This window comes from Oncorhynchus clarkii, chromosome 5 (genome assembly GCF_045791955.1).
Source record: "Oncorhynchus clarkii lewisi isolate Uvic-CL-2024 chromosome 5, UVic_Ocla_1.0, whole genome shotgun sequence".
Taxonomy (NCBI): Eukaryota; Metazoa; Chordata; class Actinopteri; order Salmoniformes; family Salmonidae; genus Oncorhynchus; species Oncorhynchus clarkii.
Genome location: NC_092151.1, coordinates 18,579,831 through 18,604,210, shown reverse-complemented (window position 1 = coordinate 18,604,210; position 24,380 = coordinate 18,579,831). Strand labels below are relative to the sequence as shown.

Sequence of the window (24,380 nt, the reverse complement as noted above, 5' to 3'; positions counted from 1 at the left end):
ACTATCTGTCCTTGTCCAACACGTTTTTGTCTCTCCCGCTTTAACGCCCCTTTTCATAGCGGATTGTTTGTTGTTAAAGAAAGGATTGCCCCGCGGGAGGCAAAAACTTCAGCACACCATGAGTGGGCGTTTCACTAAACTTTTCCTCCATTCCAAAGCCAATTGTAAGGCCTGTTCTATAAATCGAGCCCTCTGATTTGCTTTCCTGTCCTGTCCGCAACCTGACTGACAGCCTGCTAGGGGACCTTTTTACCCTCTAAATTACTTCCCAGGGCTCCAGTGACGACTGAGAGAGGGGGCAACACTTCTGATCGGAGGCTCAGCAGCGCAGGGTAGCCTTTTCAGAGGAGCGAGAAGAGGAGTGGAGAGGACGAGTGCGCGAGAGAGGGTGTCCCATCCGTCACACTAGCTGGATGAATCCACACTCCAAAACGTATGGCTGCTTGAGAAAATAACGCTATTTTCCCCTTCTCTCTTTCTCTGGGACCTTTGGCTCCCAGTTCTCTCCTAATCAGAAGTTGTCACAAGTATTTTTTCAGTTGCTCTTAAAAAGTTAACCCACTTTTGTCGTGGACGTCACTGGCGACCATGGATACACATATAAGATGGAAAGTAAAACGGAGGATAAAGGACTCGCAAATCACTTTAGCGATACTTCTACTTTGTGTCACATCACAAGCCAGTTCAGGTAAGATACCACATCCTCTATTGCAGTCTATTGCTGCTGCGCACTATTTTGCCCGTTCTTAAGACAGTGATATGTTCTCATGTGCAACAAGTCCGTATCATACATACCATTGTGCAACGTCAATTCTACGCCCCTCTTTTAAACCATGTTTTAATTGTCTGGTTACACCATTCATAATGGTGTCATAAACTGAACTGAAATGACCGCAGGCCCAGTCAAGGCTTTTTAAAGAATGGCACTGGTGCTTGTTCGTATACTTTGTACTGTATTGCTCAGTGTGTTGATAAAGTCTATCGATTTGGTAAGAGCCCGCTGCATAGAGGACTTGCAGCGCCAAAGATAACTATTTTCCCAGCAATTTTTCCAGAAACTCTTCAGATTACCTTCTCTGCCTCCAGCGATGGATTAGTGCATTCTGAAAGATGGGGTCCTGCTGCGCCATCTATAGTGCGTCTTCTGATGCACATCATTTAGCATATATTATTAGAATCTTTAAGTCTTTAAGATGTATTGTGCTGTGCGCACATAGGCTACACATTGCTATGCTGGATGATAGGACTACTGTAAAGATATAGCGCTTACTTTTTATAGTGTTGAATTGATCAACCTGGAAACCAAGCTCACCTTTTATAGCCTATAGGAAAATAATTGGACCTTTCTTCCCTCTTGTCCATACATTGTAGACTATTTCTTCTTTAGGCATACTTCATTGAAATGTATTTTCATAGTCTAACTGAAAAAAATCTTTATGCAGCATTGTGGATATGATATAAAATATATAGTAATTTCTTGGGGGTTTCATATTTGGCAAGCTTTTGCGCTTTAGTTTGTATTTTAGACTTGATGACATGTACATCCATGAGCTTAATGTGCTCCATATTGACATATGAAACAGTTGACTTTAAAGTTCAAATGGGTATTTCTTTAATGAGAAACCGAATGGAGCGCAGCTCTCGTGAGAGGGCGTGGCCGTCCGTCTGAAGTGGCAGCGTGGAGCCGACGCTTGGCATTTCATTGTGGGCAGAGATGCGTATGGACATACCACAAATGGTCAATAAAAGAGTGTAATGTCTCTGTGAAATCGTCTAAAAGGTTATTTTTAAACTATCACATAATCATTTGCCTTGCTATCCTCTAGCTGTCTGTTTTATATGCACTCTATGATGAGAAAACAAGGTTAGTGATCACCTGTAACCAAAGCTTTTTTAAAGGCTGTGCCTAGGGGAAATGCTCAAACGCTGTGTTTTTGCAATCAGGCTCTTTTACTCTACTTTCCAACAACTTTATTTGAACTCAAATCACTTTTGGAAATGAATTGTGTGAGTTACATGTTGCTAGATGAAAGAAAGTGGTTCATGCTGTGGACAGGAGCTTCAGTGGGTGATGTGGGGGATTTGAGTCAGGCCTAGTGTCCTACATATATTATTAGCTCACTGGCCTGCATGGCATGGTAGGTGGCCCCAGCTTGAATGCTGGCTACTGTGGAGCTCTCAGCCGGTCAGAAATCCAGTCAGTCAGTCAGTCAGTTAAAAGCAGTGGAGGCTGCTGAGCGGAGGACAGCTCATAGTAATGGCTGGAATGGAGTCAATGGAATGGTATTAACCAATGGAAACCACATGTTTGATACCCTTCCATTGACTTATATTCCAGCCATTATTATGAGCTGTCCTTCCCTTAGCAGCCTCCACTCGCTAAAATACTGTGAGATTAACATATGGCCTGGTCTGTTCCTTCCACATACCTCAATATGAGAGGTGGAAATCTGGACTGGATTCAATTCCCTTTGACTGTAATTTGGAAACACAATGGGATTTCCAATCAACCTAAATTGTATGGGCCTGCAAAGACGAGTCTGATTCGTGTGCTAATGATTGAAACAATTACATATTCATGTGAATCCTGAATGCAGACGTTGATTGATTATTGACTATGGCCCTTTGGACTTCATGAAGTCGGGGCGGCAGGGTAGCCTAGTGGACTAGTAAGCGGAAGGTTGCAAGTTCAAACCCCCGAGCTGAGAAGGTACAAATCTTCCGTTCTGCCCCTGAACAGGCAGTTAACCCACTGTTCCTAGGCTGTCATTGAAAATAAGAATTTGTTCTTAACTGACTTGCCTAGTTAAATAAAGGTAAAATGAAGGATTGGCTTTGAACTTCCTTCCCTATGGGAGAAATGGACACGTCTCCCTTGAAAAATTGGTATTCTGAACTCAATGCAACCTGGTAAAATAAAGGTCAAAAAATCCAGGGGGTGTGGTCTTGTAATTGCTCGTATGTGATTGACAGACCCAGTTCCCAGTCATGCCAGATGACGTGGAGAGTTGGACTGGAGTTTAACTAGGACTGAAGGGCGTGGGACAACTCACTATGATGCTGCTGCCTTCAATCAGCTCTTAAAGACCAACAGAAAACAACCAGAGACGTGTTAAATGATTGTCTGTGATGCTGCAACACTTCCTGAAACCAGGACGCATGCAAGTACGAGTGGAGTTTATGAATTGGTATTGGCTAGCAAGAGGTTTATTACATTGCTATTGTTGCCAATGTCAACCTAAGCAGTGTTACAACAATCAAATCATCAATCATGGAAATATTTATTTTACAGGAAATAAGCATAATACATATTTCTAGCTATATTATCAAAAATAACTTTCAACTGAAAAATGCATAGCATTTCACCAAGTTAGGTAACCTGGTCAACAGTTTAGGATACAGTGCCTTCGGAAAGTATTCAGACCCCTTGACTTTTTCCACATTTTGTTACGTTACAGCCTTTTTATAAAATGGATTAAAAAACATTGATCATCGATCTATAAACAATACCCCATAATGACAAAAGAAAAATGGATTTTTAGACATATTTGCTCGTTTAAATATTTTAAATATTTTTTATAGTACATTTACATAAGTATTCAGACCTTTAACTCAGTAATTTGTTGAAGCACTTTTGGCAGCGATTACAGCATAGAGTCTTCTTGGGTATGACGCTACAAGCTTGGCACATCTATATTGTAGATGTGCCAAGCTGCAGATCAAGATCTGTTAGGTTGGATGGGGAGCGTTGCTGCACAGCTATTTTCAGGTCTATCCAGAGATTTTAGATCGGGTTCAAGTCCGGGCTCTGGCTGCGCCACAAAGAATATTCAGAGACATGTCCTAAAGCCACTTCTGCGTTGTCTTGGTTGTGTGCTTAGGGTCGTTGTCCTGTTGGAAGGTGAACCTTTGCCCCAGTCTGAGGTCCTGAGTGCTCTGGAGCAGGTTTTCATCAAGGATCCCTCTGTACTTTGCTCCGTTCATCTTTTCCTCGACAAGTCTCCCAGTCCCTGCCGCTGAAAAACAGCCCCACAGCATGACGCTGCCATCACCATTGGGATGGTGCCTGGTTTCCTCCAGACGTAACGGTTGGCTTTCAGGCCAAAGAGTTCAATCTTGGTTTCATCAGACCACAGAATCTTGTTTCTCATGGTCTGAGAATCTTTTTTAACTTCAAGTGGGCTGTCATGTGCCTTTTACTGAGGAGTGGCTTCTGTCTGGCCACTCTACCATATTAAAAAAAACATATATATATATTTCACCTTTATTTAACCAGGTAAGCTATTTGAAAACAAGTTCTCATTTACAACTGTGACCTGGCCAAGATAAAGCAAAGCAGTGCGACAGAAACAACAACACGGAGTTACGCATGGAATAAACAAGCATACAGTCAATAACACAATAGAAAAAATTAAAGTCTATATACAGTGTGTGCAAATGGCGCGAGGAGGTAAGGCAATAAATAGGCCATAGTAGCAAAGTAATTACAATTTAGCAGAGTAACACTGGAGTGATAGATGAGCAGATGATGATGAGCAGATGATAGTGTGTAAGTAGTGATACTGGTGTGCAAAAGAGCAGCAAAGTAAATAAAAACAATATGGGGATGAGGTAGGTAGATTGGGTGGGCTATTTACAGATGGACTATGTACAGCTGCAGCGATCGGTTAGCTGCTCAGAGAGCTGATGTTTAAAGTTAGTGAGGGAAATGTAAGGCTCCAGCTTCAGCGATTTTTGCAATTCGTTCCAGTCACTGGCAGCAGAGAACTGGAAGGAAAGGCGGTCAAAGGAGGTGTTGGCTTTGGGGATGACCAGTGAGATATACGTGCTGGAGCGCATGCTACGGGTGGGTGTTGTTATCGTGACCAGTGAGCTAAGATAAGGCAGAGCTTTACCTAGCATAGACTTATAGATGACCTGGAGCCAGTGGGTCTGGCGACGAATATGTATGGAGGGCCAGCCGACTAGAGCATACAGGTCGCAGTGGTGGGTGGTATAAGGCGCTTTGGTAACAAAACGGAAGGCACTGTGATAGACTACATCCAATTTGCTGAGTACAGTATTGGAAGCTATTTTGTAGATGACATCACCGAAGTCGAGGATCGGTAGGATAGTCAGTTTTACTAGGGTAAGTTTGTCAGCATGAGAGAAGGAGGCTTTGTTGCGAAATAGAAAGCTGATTATAGATTTGATTTTGGATTGGAGAGGTTTGATATGAGTCTGGAAGGAGAGTTTACAATCTAGCCAGACACTTATTTGTAGTTGTCCACGTATTCTAGGTCAGAACCATCCAGAGTAGTGTTGCTAGTCGGGCGGGCGGGTGCGGGCAGCGAATGGTTGAAAAGCATGCATTTTGTTTTACTAGCGTTTAAGAGACGTTGGAGGCCACGGAAGGAGTGTTGTATGGCATTGAAGCTCGTTTGGAGGTTTGTTAACACAGTGTCCAAAGAAGGGCCAGATGTATACAGAATGGTGTCGTCTCCATAGAGGTGGATCAGGGAATCACCCGCAGCAAGAGCGACATCGTTGATATATACAGAGAAGAGAGTCGGCCCGAGAATTGAACCCTGTGGTACCCCCATAGAGACTGCCAGAGGTCCTAGACAACAGGGCCTCCGATTTGACACACTGAACTTTGTCTGCGAAGTAATTGGTGAACCAGGCGAGGCAGTCATTTGAGAAACCAAGGCTATTGACTCTGCCGATAAGAATACGGTGATTGACAGTCGAAAGCCTTGGCCAGGTCGATGAAGACGGCTGCACAGTTCTGTCTTTTATCGATGGCGGTTATGATATCGTTTAGTACCTTGAGCGTGGCTGAGGTACACCCATGACCAGCTCGGAAACCAGATTGCACAGCGGCGAAGATGTGGTGGGATTCGAAATGGTCAGTGATCGGTTTATTATCTTGGCTTTCAAAGACTTTAGAAAGGCAGGGCAGGATGGATATAGGTCTATAACAGTTTGGGTCTAGAGTGTCATAAAATCCTGATTGGTGGAGTGCTGCAGAGATGGTTGTCCTTCTGGAAGATTCTCCCAACTCCACAGAGGAACTCTGGAGCTCTGCCAGAGTGACCATCGGGTTCTTGGCCACCTCCCTGACCAAGGCTCTTCTCCCCCGATTGCTCAGTTTGGCCGGGCGGCCAGCTCTAGGAAGAGTCTTGGTGGTTCCAAACTTGATGATGGAGGCCACTGTGTTCTTGGGGACCTTCAATGCTGCAGACATTTTTTTGGTACCCTTCCCCAGATCTGTACCTTGACACAATCCTGTTCCGGAGGTCTACGGATAATTCCTTTGACCTCATGACTTGGTTTTTGCTCTGACATTCACTGTCAACTGTAGGACCTTATATAGACAGGTGTGTGCCTTTCCAAATCATGTCCAATTATTTGAGTTTACCACAGGTGGACTCCAATCAAGTTGTAGAAACATCTCAAGGATGATCAATGGAAACAGGATGCACCTGAGCTCAATTTTGAGACTCATAGCGAAAGGTCTGAATACTTCAATAGATAAGGTATTTCTGTTTTTAATTTTTTTATAAATTTGCGAACATTTTAAAATGTAATCCAGTTCATTTTATCCGAACATCTATTTAGACTTTATTTTAGAATAAGGCTGTAAGAAAGCAAGGGGTCTGAATACATTCCTAATGCACTGTATATTGGAAAACAGTCAGCTTTGATTTACAGCTTGTGAAAGATGTGTCCCATCAGGGCAGCCAGACTGTATGATTAACCGGTAATTAAAAGGAATGAGGCCAGGTTCTCCAGAGTTCAGCAGTAAAGGACTTATTATCCTGATCCAAACCAGATGACCCTCTCCAGCCCCATTCTCAGGACTGTGAATGATGTCAGAAGCACCAGGTAGAACCCTTTTTGGTTCCAGGTAGAACCCTTTTGGGTTAGAAACCTCTGTAGAACGATTTCTACATGGAAACAAAAAATGGTTCTACCTGCAACCAAAAATGGTTTTTCGAAGGGTTCTCCTATGGGTACTTTAAGGTTCTAGATAGCACCTTTTTTTCTTAGAGTGTATAGACTTCCGTAGCACCTCTGATTCTGATCAGGCATAGCCCTGTTTAGCCCTGTTTCAGATCCCTTTGTGCTGTCTTGCCAACTCATGGCCTTAGGAGTTGGGAAAACAGCACAAACATATTTGGGACCAGGCTAGACTTCACCTACAGTACCAATCAGAAGTTTGGACACACCTACTCATTCAAGGGTTTTTCTTAATTAAAAAAATGTTCTACAGACATTAAAATGATGAAATAACACATATGGAATCATGTAGTAACCAAAAAAGCGTTAAACAAATCAAAATATATTTGATATTTTAGATCCTTCACAGTAGCCACCCTTTGCCTTGATGACAGCTTTGCACACTCTTGGCATTCTCTCAACCAGCTTCACCTGGAATGCTTTTCCAACAGCCTTGAATGAGTTCCCACATATGCTGAGCACTTGTTGGCGGCTTTTCCTCCACGCTGCAGTCCAACTCATTCCAAACCATCTCAATTGGGTTGAGGTTGGGTGATTGTGGAGGCCAGGTCATCTGATGCAGCACTCCGCTCTCCTTCTTGGTCAAATAGCCCTTACACATTCCGGAGGTGTGTTGGGTCATTGTCCTGTTGAAAAACAAATTATAGTCTCACTAAACGTAAACCAGATGGGATGGCGTATCGCTGCAGAATTCTGTGGTAGCCAAGCTGGTTATGTGTGCCTTGAATTCTAAATAAATCTCTGTCAGTGTCACCAGCAAAGCACCCCACACCATCACACCTCTTCTTCCATGCTTCACCGTGGGAACCACACATGCAGAGATATTAATTACATTTTGGATGGTGTATCAATACAGATCATTAATATGGGGTGTGTTGTTTCATGTGGTTATTGTTTAGTAGCATTTACTGTTATTGGCTTCTCTTTTGTTGACAAATATTTGTATCTATATAAATATATTTACATCCATGTCTTGTTCTCCATTCCCTTTCCAAATTAGATTCTATATATTTTTTTTACACAAGTCTCAACTCATTACAATTAAATGTTATTGTGTAGGGATTTGATACAACATTTCATTGTCCCAGAACTTTGAACAAACAGATGCCAAACCCCATAAAAGATGTCGGTAATGAAAAGGAGAGAACAAAACAGAACCGTTTTTACCCTCAAAACTGTCAAGATCGAGGTCTCAATGATGAAGTCATTTGAACTGTACTAGGATCAGATATATAATGACAAAAACATCTTCAAACCCAAGTGTAACCTCAGTTCAGTGTTTATTTATGACTTAGTTATCTCCTCTTGACAAAATTGAGAGGAGTACAGAGTGAAAGTCTGGTAATGACAGGAGACCAATAAGAGACAGGTTTCCTCTGTGTGATGGATGGGGTCAGAGGTTAAAGTTTGAGGATCATTACCTTCAGGTGACCAGCGCTGATGATTTACAGTTTCAGAGCCCTTGGGAAAGGAATGATCTTGCTGCTAACATAAGATCTTTAGCAGTTAGATCATCATTCATCCATTGCCTACTAGTGAAAAAGATGATCTTTATGTTGTTTTTTTTAAACTCACCCCTGGTGAGTCACTGGCTGTTCAGGACAGGATGGTCAGAGAAAGAGAGAGAGGTGCATTGTGGGTACCTTGTCGAACTTGCGTGACATGATTTCCTGACACAAAAGTCTGGAATGACATTTTCAAGAACTAAAAACAAAGATGACCAAATGTGATTTAATGGTTAAACATGGATGATAAATAACTGACATTAATAAAACTGATATTTTGCCAAAGTGCAGATATCTGGGTCTATCTAGATCTCTCGCTTAATAATGCTTGTTTTAAAGAGCTTTATTCCCTGACCTCGATGAGGGCAGCTTTATTTAGCTTTCTTGTGAAAGTTGTTGTTGTATTAGCCATGTGGCTGCTTCTCAGAGGCTAGGCTTTGCTCCCAAAATGTTTCTTTTTGTGTGGGGAAAACAGATTAAAGAGAAGTGCACTGTTTCCACCAAGTCGCCCACCGGAATCAATGGGACCTTTTCTTAAAGCTTCAACATGTTTCTCCTGGTTTGTTATCATTCATTAAGAAAAGGTTTTTGAATGGTCTGTTTCAGTAGGAACATTCCCCTAGGCATGTCAAACTGCTTTATTCATCAAAAATACTTGAATAACATTCCTTGAATACCTGGGTAAAATGAAAACGTGGGTGGATTGGGGCCGAAGCCAATGACTACTCGATATGTAAACGTTGACTACAGTGCTTGTTGTTTTCAGCCTGAGAAGGACTATGGGTAATGGAGTCTTTGTGATTTTAAGATTCATGGAGTTTTTCTAATGTTTGACATTTCCTTTTTATTTATTTGTTTTTTATATAAAATATGAGATTATAAGAAAGAAACACTTGTTGTTTCACTGTGTTCAACATCTGGATCCGATAAGCTCCATTGTGCCGTCTGGCGTCTGCTGATCCTAAAAAAATAGGGGGAAAAATGCGTTCCAGATGTTTTTATCCCCCTCCTGGTGGAACAAAGCACTATGAAATAAAGCACTGTTTCACTTTTATAAAGAAAGATATACCTCTAGTACCTCACTGGTTTTAGAGTTGAGGCTTTTCGCTGGAAAAATAGCTGCGTCCCATTCGGTGAGTTTTGGTGAGATGTTTTAGAGATGGTGTAAGTTTCATAGCAGCCAGGTTTGGAGCCATGCAAAGCATCCTGGGTCATTGAAATGTTATTTTTGTGCAAAGGTAGACTTTACAATGCGGGTCAAAGGTCAAGCACAGCTGGGCCACAGCGGTTTTCCATCCTCTTGGCCCACTGTCAGAACAGTTCCTCTATAAAAGTTTCCATGATAGATTGGATGCACCTTTTTATCATATTAGCCCTAATGTCATTCATGTGTGTTATGGAAGAAGAGGGCAAGGATGTTACTGACTGATGTAACTGATGCAAAATGTTTATGGCCTCCAAACCTGGTGTTGCATTGGAAACCTCTGGAACTGTCCTGTTCTGGCTGCAACATGGTGAGACACAGACACAGGTACCATACTGGTGGCATTTCAGCATTGCAATCAGGTAATAAAAACCCAAATTGAAGAAAGTTCAGTTCAGAGTGCAATCCCCAAACTCAACCCCATCATTATTAGTAATTGTTTGTCCCTTTTGAGCGAATGCAGTTTCTGCTCCAGTTTTTCAATGGCCATATTCTTATCGCTCAATATGGGGAATCCTTTGAGCCATTTTACTCAATCAGATAAGTGGTGGTTCTTTGGTGTGAAAAGACCTGTTTTTGAGTGTGTGTGCTTGTGTGTGTGTCTATTGTCGTGGTGCAGGGAAAGGAATCTGAGTTTGCTGGACTGTGGAGAGAAGCAGTGACCCTGCAATCTCATGATCCACTTCAGACTGTGAATGCAGCCATTATGGTGTGGAACTAAACTGTCTGTGCCGTTGAACGGTTCATGGTTTAGTTTATGACCCCTAACCTCCAACCAGCTCCATCCAACGCCTGATCAACAGACAAGACTGACACTCTTCTTTTTATATCTGTGCAGATGACCGAATGGAATGGCTGATTAAAGATCATTCCAGTTCAGAATTTTGACTCTGTCTGTCAGATTGAAGGAGTCCTTTGTATGCCACTCATGTCATAAATATGTTTGTGTCGTGTTAGGGACAGGGAAACACTGTTCTCTCAAGAGTTCATTAGGAGACTGCTCCAAAGGACCATGGGGCATCTTATTGGCCGTCTTCCCACAGATGCTGTAGAGCCAGGTTTTCCAGGACAGTGATTTGACGGAGACTATGTTCAAGCTTGGGCATGATCCTCTATTGAAAAGGTGAATATAGGGTATTATCTTGATTTCATAGTGAAAAGTTGAGTCCTTTCAGATAATTAAGTCAAGATGCTGTGGGTTTAATTCCCAAAGCCCCAGTAATGGTTGTAGGGATTTGAGTATTTTCAATAGTGGGTCTTTCAACAGATGTGGTACCATGTCAGTCGTTGACATTTTAGTCATTTAGCAGACACTGTTATCTAGAGCAACTTACAGGATCAATGGTATATTTTTCACCTAGTCAGCTTGGGGATTTGAGTAAGCAACCTTTTGGTTACTGGCTCACTGCTGTTAACCACTAGGCTACCTCCCACCCTTTTGTTGCAGTTGGTAGAGTGGTGTCAGGGCCTATGCCTGTTTTCACTCATCATCTGTGCTGTATACACTGTAAGTCCATAAGTGGTATAGGCCTACTTCTCACTGTAGCTATTTTCCAGCCAAAATCATTGGGTATTCACTATTCAGCTCTCCAGGATAGCAGTACTGTTCTCTATTAAGGGGTATTATAATGATTGAGCATGGAAAGCAATGCTATGAGTCATCCTTTCCAACCCCAATCCCCATCCCCAGTCAGCCCTAGCCTCAATCCTAGCCACAGCCTGGGAAGCAGAACTACTGAATGAAGCATTTTAGGGGGAAATCGCACGATTATCTTTCCTGGTAGCTAACCCCACTGCAGAAACCTCACTGCTTCAGTTGGAGCCATTCTATTTTTCTTTATTAGGTGAGAAAATGTGTGTGTGTGTGGGGAGGGGAGTGTGATGATGGTTGGAAAGACTGTATGAAAGAGAGAAAGAAAGACAGACAGACAGACAGACAGACAGACAGACAGACAGACAGACAGACAGACACAGACAGACATAGAGAAACAACATCTGCTCACTCAGCATCACTACAGTTAGTTTGCTCAGACTTAGGGCAGGACAGCAACCACAGAGGGAATTACGCCTGCTTACAGAGCTGCTATAGATGGAACAAAATGAGGTTGAACAATACAGAATGGTAAATTTACAGTGTGGGAATCTTTTGAATGAGGTGAAAGGGGAGTCTGTGTGCTCCTTCATCCCCTGGCAGGTGGGCTCTATGTCTCCTCCTATAATGTCAGTGGTAGTATCAGGCCAGGGCAGGACAACCAATCCCCCACCCACTCAAAACTGGGACAGGAATTGGTTGCCATGGAGACATTGGAAGCAAGTTCCAAAGATTTTTCACAGGAGGTTGGATCTCCTGGCAAGTTTCGTCTGTGTACAAGTCTGACTGCATGGTGTTTGACTGGTCATTAGAGCCCGTTGCAACATGGTTGGAACAGAAGGCCATTTTTTTCTGAGCAACACAAGTTGATTTATAACATCAATATAGTTTCTTTCCTCAAAAAGAATAAACCCTAAGCAAGAGGGTTTTCTAAATCATATCCCCTAACCAAGAACATATCATGGTTATCAAATCACTGGAGGCTGTTCCTTAAATCTGCCAATGATTCATGTGTTTTTGCTTCCAGAAAATATTGTAGCTAATAATAAGATATAGTTTTTCATGTTTCTAAAGCAATGGCTTGAAGTTTATTTTCATGAGTAATTTGTTTGTTATCATTTTGGTTGTCATGTTGAATTTGGATTGAGGCATACAATACTTTGCATAAGTAGGCCTCAAAGCCTGTATGAAAGTATTTCTCTGTGGCTGAGCGACAACTTTTCTGGCAAAGCTTTCTGGGTCATTGAGTTAACTGATGATGCCATGGAATTATAGTTTGTGTCTGTGAATGAAGGGATGCATTCTACTTTCAACTCATTCCTGCATTTGAAAGAAAACAGCTCAGGTTCGATTCTCATCATTTCCACAAAAGTCCAAGCAATTCGCATAATTGGTTCAAAGTGGGTCATTCTAGCAACAGCCAGACAGCTGAGATCCAAAAGTCCGATAGCAATTGGAAAGTACTGTCTGTTCTGCTGTGTGTGTGTGTGTGTGTGTGTGTGTGTGTGTGTGTGTGTGTGTTAGGCCTTTATTAGTGTTATTCTGTTATAGGGTTGTAGCATTTTGGAGATTTTGCTTATTTTCTCTCTGCTCTGTTCATCTTGTTCATGTCTGATCAAAGAGCTGGTGGGGGAGATGGATTGTTCTGGAATGCGAGTGCTGTCTTGTTTTGTCGTTAGTCGTCCAGCAGTCAGCCCCCAGCCCTCAGAACGAGATCAGCAGCAAGAGAAACAGAGGATGCAAGGGAGCCCAAGGAGCGGAGGGAGGAGGAAGGATTGAGAGACAAAGAAAGTGAAAGAGAGACAGACAAAGAGGGAGAGGGAGATAAGTGGACAGAGAGAGAGAGAGAGAGACAATGTGAGAAACAGAGAGAAAAGACAGAGCGAGATTCAAAAAGTGAGAGGGCAGAGTGAACGAGGGCACAGTGAGAGAGGGCAGAGTAAACAATGGCAGAGTGAGAGAGCATGGAGGAGTGGAGGAATGCAGTTGAGTGAGGACAGAAAGAGAAGACAAGACAAGGGATTGACAAGTACAGCCAGACTTGCTAAGAGGGAGCCACATAATAGCTGCAGAAGGAGAGAGAGAGAGAGAGAGAGAGAGAGAGAGAGAGAGAGAGAGAGAGAGGAGAGAAAGAATGCCTGTGTGTCTCGAGAGTGCCATTTCTCTGCAGTCAGTCTCGCTGTAAACTGAGTGTTTAAGAGTGAGCAGCAGCAACCTGCTTGAGTCAGTTTTTCCATCTTAGTCTGCTGCTGTGGAGGGGAGAGAGGGAGGGAAGACGGGAGGGAGGATGGTAGATACTGATTTATTTCTCTCTGGTCTGAGACCGCTCATCGTTTGCTGTGGAGACAATGAAGCAAACCACCTGGTATTCTCCCTGCTAAAGCAATAAAAACAGGGCTAAAGCCCTGACAGAGTAGACTGAGAAGACGAGGGCTAAAGCCCTGACAGAGTAGACTGAGGAGACGAGGGCTAAAGCCCTGACAGAGTAGACTGAGGAGACCAGGGCTAAAGCCCTGACAGAGTAGACTGAGGAGACCAGGGCTAAAGCCCTGACAGAGTAGACTGAGGAGACCAGGGCTAAAGCCCTGACAGAGTAGACTGAGGAGACCAGGGCTAAAGCCCTGACAGAGTAGACTGAGGAGACCAGGGCTAAAGCCCTGACAGAGTAGACTGAGAAGACCAGGACTAAAGCCCTGACAGAGTAGACTGAGAAGACCAGGGCTAAAGCCCTGACAGAGTAGACTGAGGAGACCAGGGCTAAAGCCCTGACAGAGTAGACTGAGAAGACCAGGGCTAAAGCCCTGACAGAGTAGACTGAGAAGACCAGGGCTAAAGCCCTGACAGAGTAGGCTGAGGAGACCAGGGCTAAAGTCCTGACAGAGTAGACTGAGAAGCACAAGCCAGCGCTCACACACACACACACACACGTGGTGAACGAGTACACACATGCAGGCAGATGCGCATGCACGCTCACAAACATTAGTCTAGCTGGAGCTACTCCTGGCTTAGTGAGAGTGTGTCTACCTGTTTGTCGTTAGATGAGTGTGTCTACCTGTTTGACGTTAGATGAGTGTGTCTACCTGTTTGTCGTTAGATGAGTGTGTCTACCTGTTTGTCGTTAGATGAGTGTGTCTACCTGTTTGTCGTTAGATGAGTGTGTCTACCTGTTTGTCGTTAGATGAGTGTGTCTACCTGTTTGACGTTAGATGAGTGTGTCTACCTGTTTGTCGTTAGATGAGTGTGTCTACCTGTTTGTCGTTAGATGAGTGTGTCTACCTGTTTGTCGTTAGATGAGTGTGTCTACCTGTTTGTCGTTAGATGAGTGTGTCTACCTGTTTGTCGTTAGATGAGTGTGTCTACCTGTTTGTCGTTAGATGAGTGTGTCTACCTGTTTGTCGTTAGATGAGTGTGTCTACCTGTTTGTCGTTAGATGAGTGTGTCTACCTGTTTGTCGTTAGATGAGTGTGTCTACCTGTTTGTCGTTAGATGAGTGTGTCTACCTGTTTGACGTTAGATGAGTGTGTCTAGATGAGTGTGAAGTGATAAAGCTGCTGTTTTTTACACTGTTACACTAGCAGAACTTGGCAAGGCTGTACTCTCAAACTCCCTAAAGACCATCGCTTGGAAAAGCGGGAAAAAAAGCTGCAATATTACCGTTTGTCCCTCTTGAGCCACTATAGCAATAATATAACCAGAAACACTCCCTCAAAATATATACATCAACAAATCAGTCATCACGTTTTTGCAGAGGTCTTAGTCGTGAAAATTTGACATTTAGCTAAGATGTTTTGTGCAGTATTTCTCAAGTGGAAAAATGTGCATGAAAAGGAAAAGTCTCTCGTTGAATGACCACCAACACTTCATGTTCCCGCTCCTACTAGGAGTAGGACCAATCACAGACGAGGGGGCAGGACTTCCTCTACCAAACCTGGTGTGCACGAACAGTAGAAAAAAAAACTCTCCAAGACCAAAACATCACAAAATTGTTGTAATGATATGTGCACAAACTGTTACGACTGGAAAGCATATGGTAAGCTTAAAACAGCGCGCTGAACAATCAGCAGATGAGCACTAGATCCACATTCAGTGTCATGTGTGCGAGCCTTACCACACAGTTGTGTGTGTGTGTGTGTGTGTGTGTAACTGACTGAATTCCATGGGTTCTTTGTCTTGTCTGATGTTTCCTGTTATTCAGAGTGCGATTGCAAGCTAGCTGAAGTTATTCTCCAGGAACTCTGTCTGTCTGACTGTGTGTGTCGTCTTGTGACTGGCACGCTCACAACGGCCTGGTCAAGACCAGTGAAATGAGAGCTATGGAAACAACTGAGCCAATCTCTCTCCTCTCTGAAAGAGAGAGTGAGAGAGAGAAAGAGAGAGAGGGAGAAACAGACAGAGAGGGAGGTAGGGAGGCAGGGAGGGAGGGGTAGCACTTTTTCGGAACAGGGATCGTTTCAGTTGTAAGCAAATGGTCAGTAAATCAGGCAGACTGCTGCGATGCACAATGGGTTTATTATTGCTGACATTAGTGTGTGTGTGTGTGTGTGTGTGTGTGTGTGTGCGTGCATGCGGGTGTGTTGTGAGTGTGTGTGTCTATGTAGTGGGGTGTAATGTAGTGTACGTAATGACCGTAGGCTAATCTTAGAGGCGAGTCATATGATTACAAAACCAACACCCTCAGGTCAACGCTGATGGCTACCTGTCAGTTTGGAGGGTGACTGAGGGCATGTGTGTGTATTTGCACATATGTGTGTTTTTGCATGTCTGTGTGTGTGTGTGTGTGTGTGTGTGTGTGTATTTTGATCTAAGGGGTTAATTGAACATTAGCCAAAATATCACAGCCCCTTATAATGCTCAGATTTTACATCTACTGTACACATCACTTCTGGCATCCATCCAAGTTGGATAAGAGTTAAAAGACCCCACACCCTCCCTCCCCCCATCTGGGATGCTGCGCTGTAGGAGGGGGAAGTTCTGCTTCCCACTCTGCCCTGGTTGTTTTCGCTGCCCTGTACTCTTGGCGACGGACTGACAGACAGTCGGACAGACAGGCGGGTGGACAGAGGGTCGGCCACAGAGACAGACTCCACGCTGCTGCTAATTGCTTTTTGTCCTCAGCGCCAGGTCAAGCATGTGCCTTAGTGCCAGGAGAACACAACCAGCCTGGCCTCAGCCTACAGGAGGAGGGAGGGGAGAAACACTGGTTACATCCCAAATGGCACCCTATTGTCTTTTTAGTGCACTACTTTTGACCAGGATTTATAGGGCTCTGGTCAAAAGTAGTGCATTATGTAGGGAATAGGGTGCCATTTGTGATTCAGACAGTGCAAGAGGGAAGAATGTTAATCCTGGTTCCTGCTCTGTAAAAAGCTCCCCCTGCTTCACTGGGCCTGTTGCCTGCCCTGCCTGCCACCAGCAGGGAATGAGACGCGTCACACTGAATGGACAACAGTCACTGAATGGACTTTGGTGTGTGTGTATGGGGGGGTGGGTATGTGTGTGTGTGTGTGTCGAGACTGCGTGAGACGACGGGGTCTGCGACTGTCTTGGCACCCAGCCCAAATCAGGATTCTAAACCTGGCGCTGGAGCTACTGCTCAGAGAGAAAGACAACAACGTCTATTCCACGTTGGTTCAACGTCATAGCAACGTTGATTCAATCAGTGTATGCCCAGTGGGGGTGGGAGGGAGGGAGTGAAAGAAGGGTTGGCAACCACATCAAGTCATCCCCATTGTGAACGTTCTCCAGGAACAGTGTGAAGACATGTAAAGCTTTTTAATCTCATGTTAATACTTTTTCGCTTACGATATATTTTATGAGTTCATTATCCTTTACAGTGCTGCTACAGTACCTCACAAAGCCAGCCTGTCTGGCAAAACAGATCTATAAAAAAAAGCCAACAATGAAGGTCTCTTCACACACACTACTTATACAGTACCATAAAGACTAACAGGAGAGTGTGAGTAGACGGACATTTAGCACCAATATCAGCCTGTTGGTCCTGAAGACAGAAAAAGGACAGGGGAGAGGTGGAGAAGGGAGAGGAGAGAGGAGAAATGGAGAGGGGAAGAGGGGAGAGCATAGCCACGTGAAGTAGGGGTTCTGAGGGCGTTGTAGCACTCCCTGAAAAATCTTACATAGTGCTCTACTTTTCACCAGGGCCCATAGCACAGTTGCATCCAGGTGTGTGTGGGTGACTTCAGGGTTGTAGTTATTATTCTGTGTCAGTTGCATCTTCTCCCTGCTGTTCTCTGTTTTAGGCTGCACTATGTGCTGTGCTACTGTAGCTATGACCCTGTGGTCGGTTTCAATATTGCAGAGCCATTCCGCACCCAAGGTTCTGTAGCTGTGTTGGCCCCAATATGTCATTAAGCACTGGCACAGAGAAGGATGTGTGCCTGTGATGGGGCTCTGCTCCACGGTGTGCCAAGTACGGGCGATGAGAGAGAGAGAGAAAGAGAGAGAGGGGAAGAGAGAGAGAGAGAGGGGGAGAGGGGAAGAGAAAGGGGGAAGATAATTTCATTTGATTATTAAATATTGAAGAATGAGAACTGTATAGAATGCTTTTGCTGTATAGTAAATGTCCCAGTAGCAGTCAGTCTCACACAGACAGCACCTCTCTCAGTCTTCTCTGGGAGTTCTGAGGTGTGGTCTGCCTGTGTTTACCCAGGGAATAGCTCTGGCCCTAGCTTCAGTCAGGGTTCATCCTGTTCCTAAGTTGTAGTTCCCCCAAAGGGAGCTGCCATGCTAATTAGACAAACACTTCATCTTAGTAAGGTGGGATTGAGAGCCATACCTGTGGGCTAGGATGTGGTTAACTGCCACCTCACGAGGGTCGGAGGGAGGTGAGTGAAGTGTGACTGGGGTTTGGAGGTGTGTGTTTTTACCAAACTTGAGTTATTGCTACTGCTGTTGAATTGGGCTAGACACACATCTACACACAGAAACATGCGTGAATATATACAGGACAGCTTATAGAAAAAACTTGCCATAAAGGCTAAGCTTAAGGGTGTTTACTATCTGTACAGAGGGGAGATGTTACAGTATGTCACCCCCCTTCCCTCTCCATCCTGTCCAGTAAGAAGCTTATTGCCACTCTCCCTGTCCATGCCCCCTGGGTGACCTACTGCTGCAAGCTGAGGGGTTAGTTTAGGGTGCAGTAGGGATAGGGGGTAGGACACCCCCTCCTGTTTACCACCTTGTACTGATGAGAATACCTTGAACACAGTAGACAAACAACAGATTTTCCTATCTGCCAAGAAGGAGAATAAAGTGAGAAAAGACCAGATGAGATCTGTGAAAGGAGTGGATGGATGGGTAGAGGTAGAGGAAAAGACCAGATGAGATCTGTGAAAGGAGTGGATGGATGGGTAGAGGTAGAGGAAAAGACCGGATGAGATCTGTGAAAGGAGTGGATGGATGGGTAGAGGTAGAGGTAGAGGAAAAGACCAGATGAGATCTGTGAAAGGAGTGGATGGATGGATAGAGGTAGAGGAAAAGACCAGATGAGATCTGTGAAAGGAGTGGATGGATGGATAGAGGTAGAGGAAAAGACCAGATGAGATCTGTGAAAGGAGTGGATGGATGGGTAGAGGTAGAGGAAAAGACCAGATGAGATCTGTGAAAGGAGTGGATGGATGGGTAGAGGTAGAGGAAAAGACCAGATGAGATCTGTGAAAGGAGTGGATGGATGGGTAGAGGTAGAGGAAAAGGGAGACTATGGCGGAAGGGCAAGAGAGAGGGTATCCTGATGACAACGGTTTCCTCACCAAAAGCTGCAGATCTTTATAGGATTAGGTTGTGTCAGAGAGGACTGGCACAACCAACAGACATCTACAGGGGATCTTGACACGGTTAGCATCGACTGCTTGATCACAGCCAAACTTCCTACTATTCCTCCTATTCTTCTTCCTCCTCCTCTTCCTCCTCCTCCTCCTCTTCCTCCTCCTTTTTTGTCTCCAATCACTGCAACCATGTGACTCATATTGCACTATATAGGGAATAGGGTGTCATTTCCGATTTAGATTATGTATTATTGAATTGCTTATAATATAATAATAATATAATAATAATATAATATAATCATAATTATAATAAGAATAATAACAAATAATATATGCCATTTAGCAGATCAAACCCACAGTGCTACTACTGAGGTAGTCCTATGGCTAGTTGGTCTCTCCAATGAAGCCATTCACACTGTTTTCTAACATACAGTGGGGCAAAAAAGTATTTATTCAGCCACCAATTGTGCAAGTTATCCCACTTATAAAGATGAGAGAAGCCTGTAATGTTCATCATAGGTACACTTCAACTATGACAGACAAAATGAGAAAACAAATCCAGAAAATCACATTGTAGGATTTTTTATGAATTTATTTGCAAATTATTGTGGAAAATAAGTGTCATCTGTTGTGGCTGTTTGCTAAGTATAAAGCTGTTAGCTAACTTTAGCTGTTAGCTAATTGCAGCTAATTTGCCAGTTTCTAATGTTAGCTTGTACTAGCTATTTGCTCATTGTAGTTATTGTGGTAGAGTAGACGTCTTTACATTTGAGTGAAGTGAAAGCCAACAACCCTTTCATCTCGAGCCTACCTAGCTAAGCCCAAATAAACAGACACGTGCTTCTCAGTCAACGGGGTCAGATATCACATCGGAATAATTTTATTGACATACTAGCGTCCTCTCTCCTCTCCAAACCCATTGGGGAGGGACCTCTGGCTTTTTCCTCCAATGGATTTTAAAAAGGAGGTGAGGAACGCAACGAATATGTAATTGAGATTGGCTTCTGGAACTGCAGAGTGGAGTTCGACAGGACTTTTATTACATATATAGGTTATTTATGGATGGGGTATCTTGTAATTAGCGACTATAGACACCCCTATGAAGTTGTAGTTGCTAGAATGGAGGATATGGCTGGTCGCTAGAATAGAGGATATGGCCGGTCGCTAGAATAGAGGATATGGCCGGTCGCTAGAATAGAGGATATGGCCGGTCGCTAGAATAGAGGAAATGGCTGGTCGCTAGAATAGATGATATGGCTGGTCGCTAGGATGGAGGATATGTCTGGTCGCTAGAATGGAGGATATGGCTGGTCGCTAGAATAGAGGATATGGCTGGTCGCTAGAATGGAGGATATGGCTGGTCGCTAGAATAGAGGATATGGCTGGTCGCTAGAATAACAATCTGAGACATATGACATTCACCAGCCACTAATTACTTTAAAATACTTGCATAACGTTGGCTAGATTAACCTATAGCGATCATACTGTAACTCAGTGAGTATTAATGTTATCTGCCACGTTCCTCCTACCACAAGGCCCTAAGTGATTTGATGTAGTCTGCCACGTTCTTCCTACACAAGGTCCTAAGTGATTTGATGTAGTCTGCCACGTTCTTCCTACCACAAGGCCCTAAGTGATTTGATGTAGTCTGCCACGTTCTTCCTACCACAAGGCCCTAAGTGATTTGATGTAGTCTGCCACGTTCTTCCTACACAAGGTCCTAAGTGATTTGATGTAGTCTGCCACGTTCTTCCTACCACAAGGCCCTAAGTGATTTGATGTAGTCTGCCACGTTCTTCCTACCACAAGGCCCTAAGTGATTTGATGTAGTCTGCCACGTTCTTCCTACACAAGGTCCTAAGTGATTTGATGTAGTCTGCCACGTTCTTCCTACCACAAGGCCCTAAGTGATTTGATGTAGTCTGCCACGTTCTTCCTACCACAAGGCCCTAAGTGATTTGATGTAGTCTGCCACGTTCCTCCTACCACAAGGCCCTAAGTGATTTGATGTAGTCTGCCACGTTCCTCCTACACAAGGCCCTAAGTGATTTGATGTAGTCTGCCACGTTCTTCCTACACAAGGCCCTAAGTGATTTGATGTTGTAAGGGATTTCCTCCTCTTCTTCCGAAGAAGAGAGGCGAAAAGGATCAGAGGACCAATATGCGGCGTGGTAAGTGTCCATGGTTCTTTTAATAAGAAATAGTACACATGAACAACTGAATACAAAAACAATAAACGTGGAACGAACGAAACCCAAAACAGTACCGTGTGGTGAAAAACACAGACACGGAAACAATCACCCACAAACACACAGTGAAACCCAGGCTACCTAAGTATGATTCTCAATCAGAGACAACTAATGACACCTGCCTCTGATTGAGAACCATACTAGGCCGAAACATAGAAATCCTCAAATCATAGAAAAACAAACATAGACTGCCCACCCCAACTCACGCCCTGACCATACTAAATAAAGACAAAACAACGGAAATAAAGGTCAGAACGTGACAGATGTAATAGGCCCTAAGTGATTTGATGTAATCTGCCACGTTCTTCCTACCACAAGGCCCTAAGTGATTTGATGTAATCTGCCACGTTCTTCCTACCACAAGGCCCTAAGTGATTTGATGTAGTCTGCCACGTTCCTCCTACACAAGGTCCTAAGCTAAGCCTGTTGTTACTATGAGACCTCAGTGGGTTTGGGTGTTTTCAGACTGTAATTTTAGTTCCCCTCAGTTAGACTTGAGGGTTGACTTCATAGACAGAGGTCACTGTGTTCAGCCACTGTATAATCAGGAGAGAGAGAGAGAGGCCCTGAATATATTGATCCAGGTGGGGGTTACATTAGATTGAAGGAGGAAAGCCTAGGAGTGTGTATTTGTCTTTTTCTATGTATTAAAGAACTTCATACTCTTTGCTTCATGTTTTATGCATGTACAGTATGTTTGTGTGTGCGTGCATGAGCCGTGTGTAAAATATGTGAATGAATGTGTGTCCACACACCTGTGTGTACATGTCTTGACGTGGTGCCCAGTGGCTGGGGCCTCGTGGTCCTAACAGTCAGTCAATGTTCTTCTTCTGTGGTGGCTGCGGTGTGGTTTCATTCCTCTCTACCTCCACCCTTATATGCCTCCAGTATCCCATGGGCCTTGCGGCTGGGTTTCCCAGGAGACCAACAGACTCTGGGCTGTTCACAATGTATACCATTTAGCAGATGCTTTTATCCAAAGCAACTTGCAGTCATGTGTGGGTGGCTCTGGGAATCAAACCCACAATCCTGACATTGCCAGCACCACACTCTACCAACTGAGCCATACAGGACCTGTTGTCAGGTTGAGGATTAACATTGTGGTGGTATGGGACTGACTGGGAGCAGGATGGGAATGCCAGGCAGCTTTCCCAATGGCACTAGAGAAAGGTGAGTCAGCAGGTTTATTCATATACTGAGGATCCTATTGTTGTAGATACAGTCTGTCCTCTGGGGACTCATGTGGACAGGATTACAGAGGTATTGTCAATAAAGAGAAAGATGACTCCCCTTTAAATACCTGCAATAATAATCACTATTTGTTTTACACTTTCCTTCAGTTTAGTTTAGTGTTTATTTAAGTTTGTTTCACTTGATTTTGACAGTGGGAACTGTCCAACCCTAGTAGAGATCTACAGGACAAGCTATCTAAATTCAGTCAGTCAATCTGGCCAGTGAAAGTCATTCTCTAGCTGCTGGGTAGATTGTATCACTCACTCCATTATGAGCTGATGATGAGAGACAAATCAGTGACTTTGTTTAGGCCATGCAACTACTTCAAGAGGCTCTGACATTCTGTGGTATGTTGTTGTTGCAGGGATTCCTCATTCTCATACTGAAATGTCTTAGAGAGAGGGTGGGCAGGGAGGGGTAGGGGGTAGGTGATGGGTGGGCGTTGGTGGAAATGACTGCACCTTCCCCCAGATATGACAAAGTCATCTGGTGCGTCTGTCAAATATGTCCCCCCTAGCATTGGGATAATGTGTTGGGTTCAGCTGCTGCTCACATTTGGATGAAAAGACAATTATGTAATTAGATAATAAGAGACTTCCGATTGAAGACAGGAAGAGAAGAGAGGGCCAGCTCATAGAGAAAGCAAGGGAAGGCGCCGGATAATGAGGGAGGGAGAGAAAGAGAGACAGAAAAAGACAGGAAAAAAGAGAGGAGTTGGCGAATGAATCTCTACATAGTTCACATTCTTTCATCTGACTCCAATCCCATGTATTTTCCTCTTAATGGTCTACACACACCCATATGAGAGAGTTCACTCCCCCCCTCTCTCTGTTGATATGACCTACCCAAGTGGGAGCACGAGTGTTGTTAGGTGTGTTTACATCCAGTATATGTGCGGGTCTGGGAACATAGCGAGCTGTGTGTGTGAGCTGTTTGATTTGGGTGAGATATCTGTTCAGAATTAGAGACTGTACACTACACAGCGTGGAATATAGATAATCAAAATCACATTTTCAAATCTTTCTGTAGCTAGCTGACAGTGTTGCAATGCGTACTGCCTGATATCAACAGCAGTGAAGTGGAAGTTATGATGGATGGTGATCCATGGTCATGTGAATCTGTAGTGGATTTGGATCTGTCATTTTGTTTAGCTGTTGAATGGTTTATTTGAATTGATCTGCGCTGCATGTGAGAGACTGTAATGACCTCCAGATGGATGAAGTAATGGGGCAGTGGGAATAGTGCCCGCACTCCCTCCCTCACTCCCTCCCATCCTCCCTCCATCCCTCCACCCGTTTCTCTCCAGATGGATGGAGCTATTGAAAGCTCCTCCCTGAACAGCCTCAATAAATGTGTGTGATCCTGGCTGACCTGACACCTGATCCTTCCTGCTTTACCTGTGTGTGTGTGTGTGTGTTTTTAAAGAGTGCCTTTCTCAGTCCAACTGGAGTGGTTCAACAGAACACAAGAATGCAAAAACAGGGTGCCAGAGAATGTGTGCTTTTGTCTTTGTTTTTGTTCTTAAAACCATGCCATAAACTGCTCCAGCTGTTGTTTTCCAACATTCAAACCACCTCCCTTTTGTATTGGCCTCCCTCTACGCCCCAGTTAGACCCTGTCCCTATGTTGTCTCTACATGGTCCAGACCCGTAGTGTGTGGCTGTGCTCAGAGCAGTACTGGGGCTATACTATATGCTCTGGGCAGTATCTTTGAGGCAGAGACCATTGTAGCATCTGGCTGCAGACACATCTGTTTGTTTGTGGCTCATTAGGTCATTGGGGTTGTTTTGGCCAGCAGGCGTGCAGTCAGAGGTC

General features: G+C 44.0%; 1 protein-coding gene across 2 annotated transcripts in view; it reads left to right on the top strand.

The window, feature by feature from the left end:
* Nucleotides 1–207: 207 nt before the first annotated feature.
* Nucleotides 208–24,380, top strand: part of LOC139408481 (collagen alpha-1(V) chain-like) — a 131,112-nt gene continuing 106,939 nt past the window's right edge. The window contains exon 1 of one of the 2 annotated variants that reach the window (XM_071152424.1): nt 208–688. In XM_071152424.1, coding sequence (XP_071008525.1) covers nt 589–688 — 100 coding nt within the window. In that variant the 5' untranslated portion in view covers nt 208–588. The remainder of the gene's footprint in view (nt 689–24,380) is intronic. The other variant, XM_071152423.1, reaches the window with a different exon arrangement.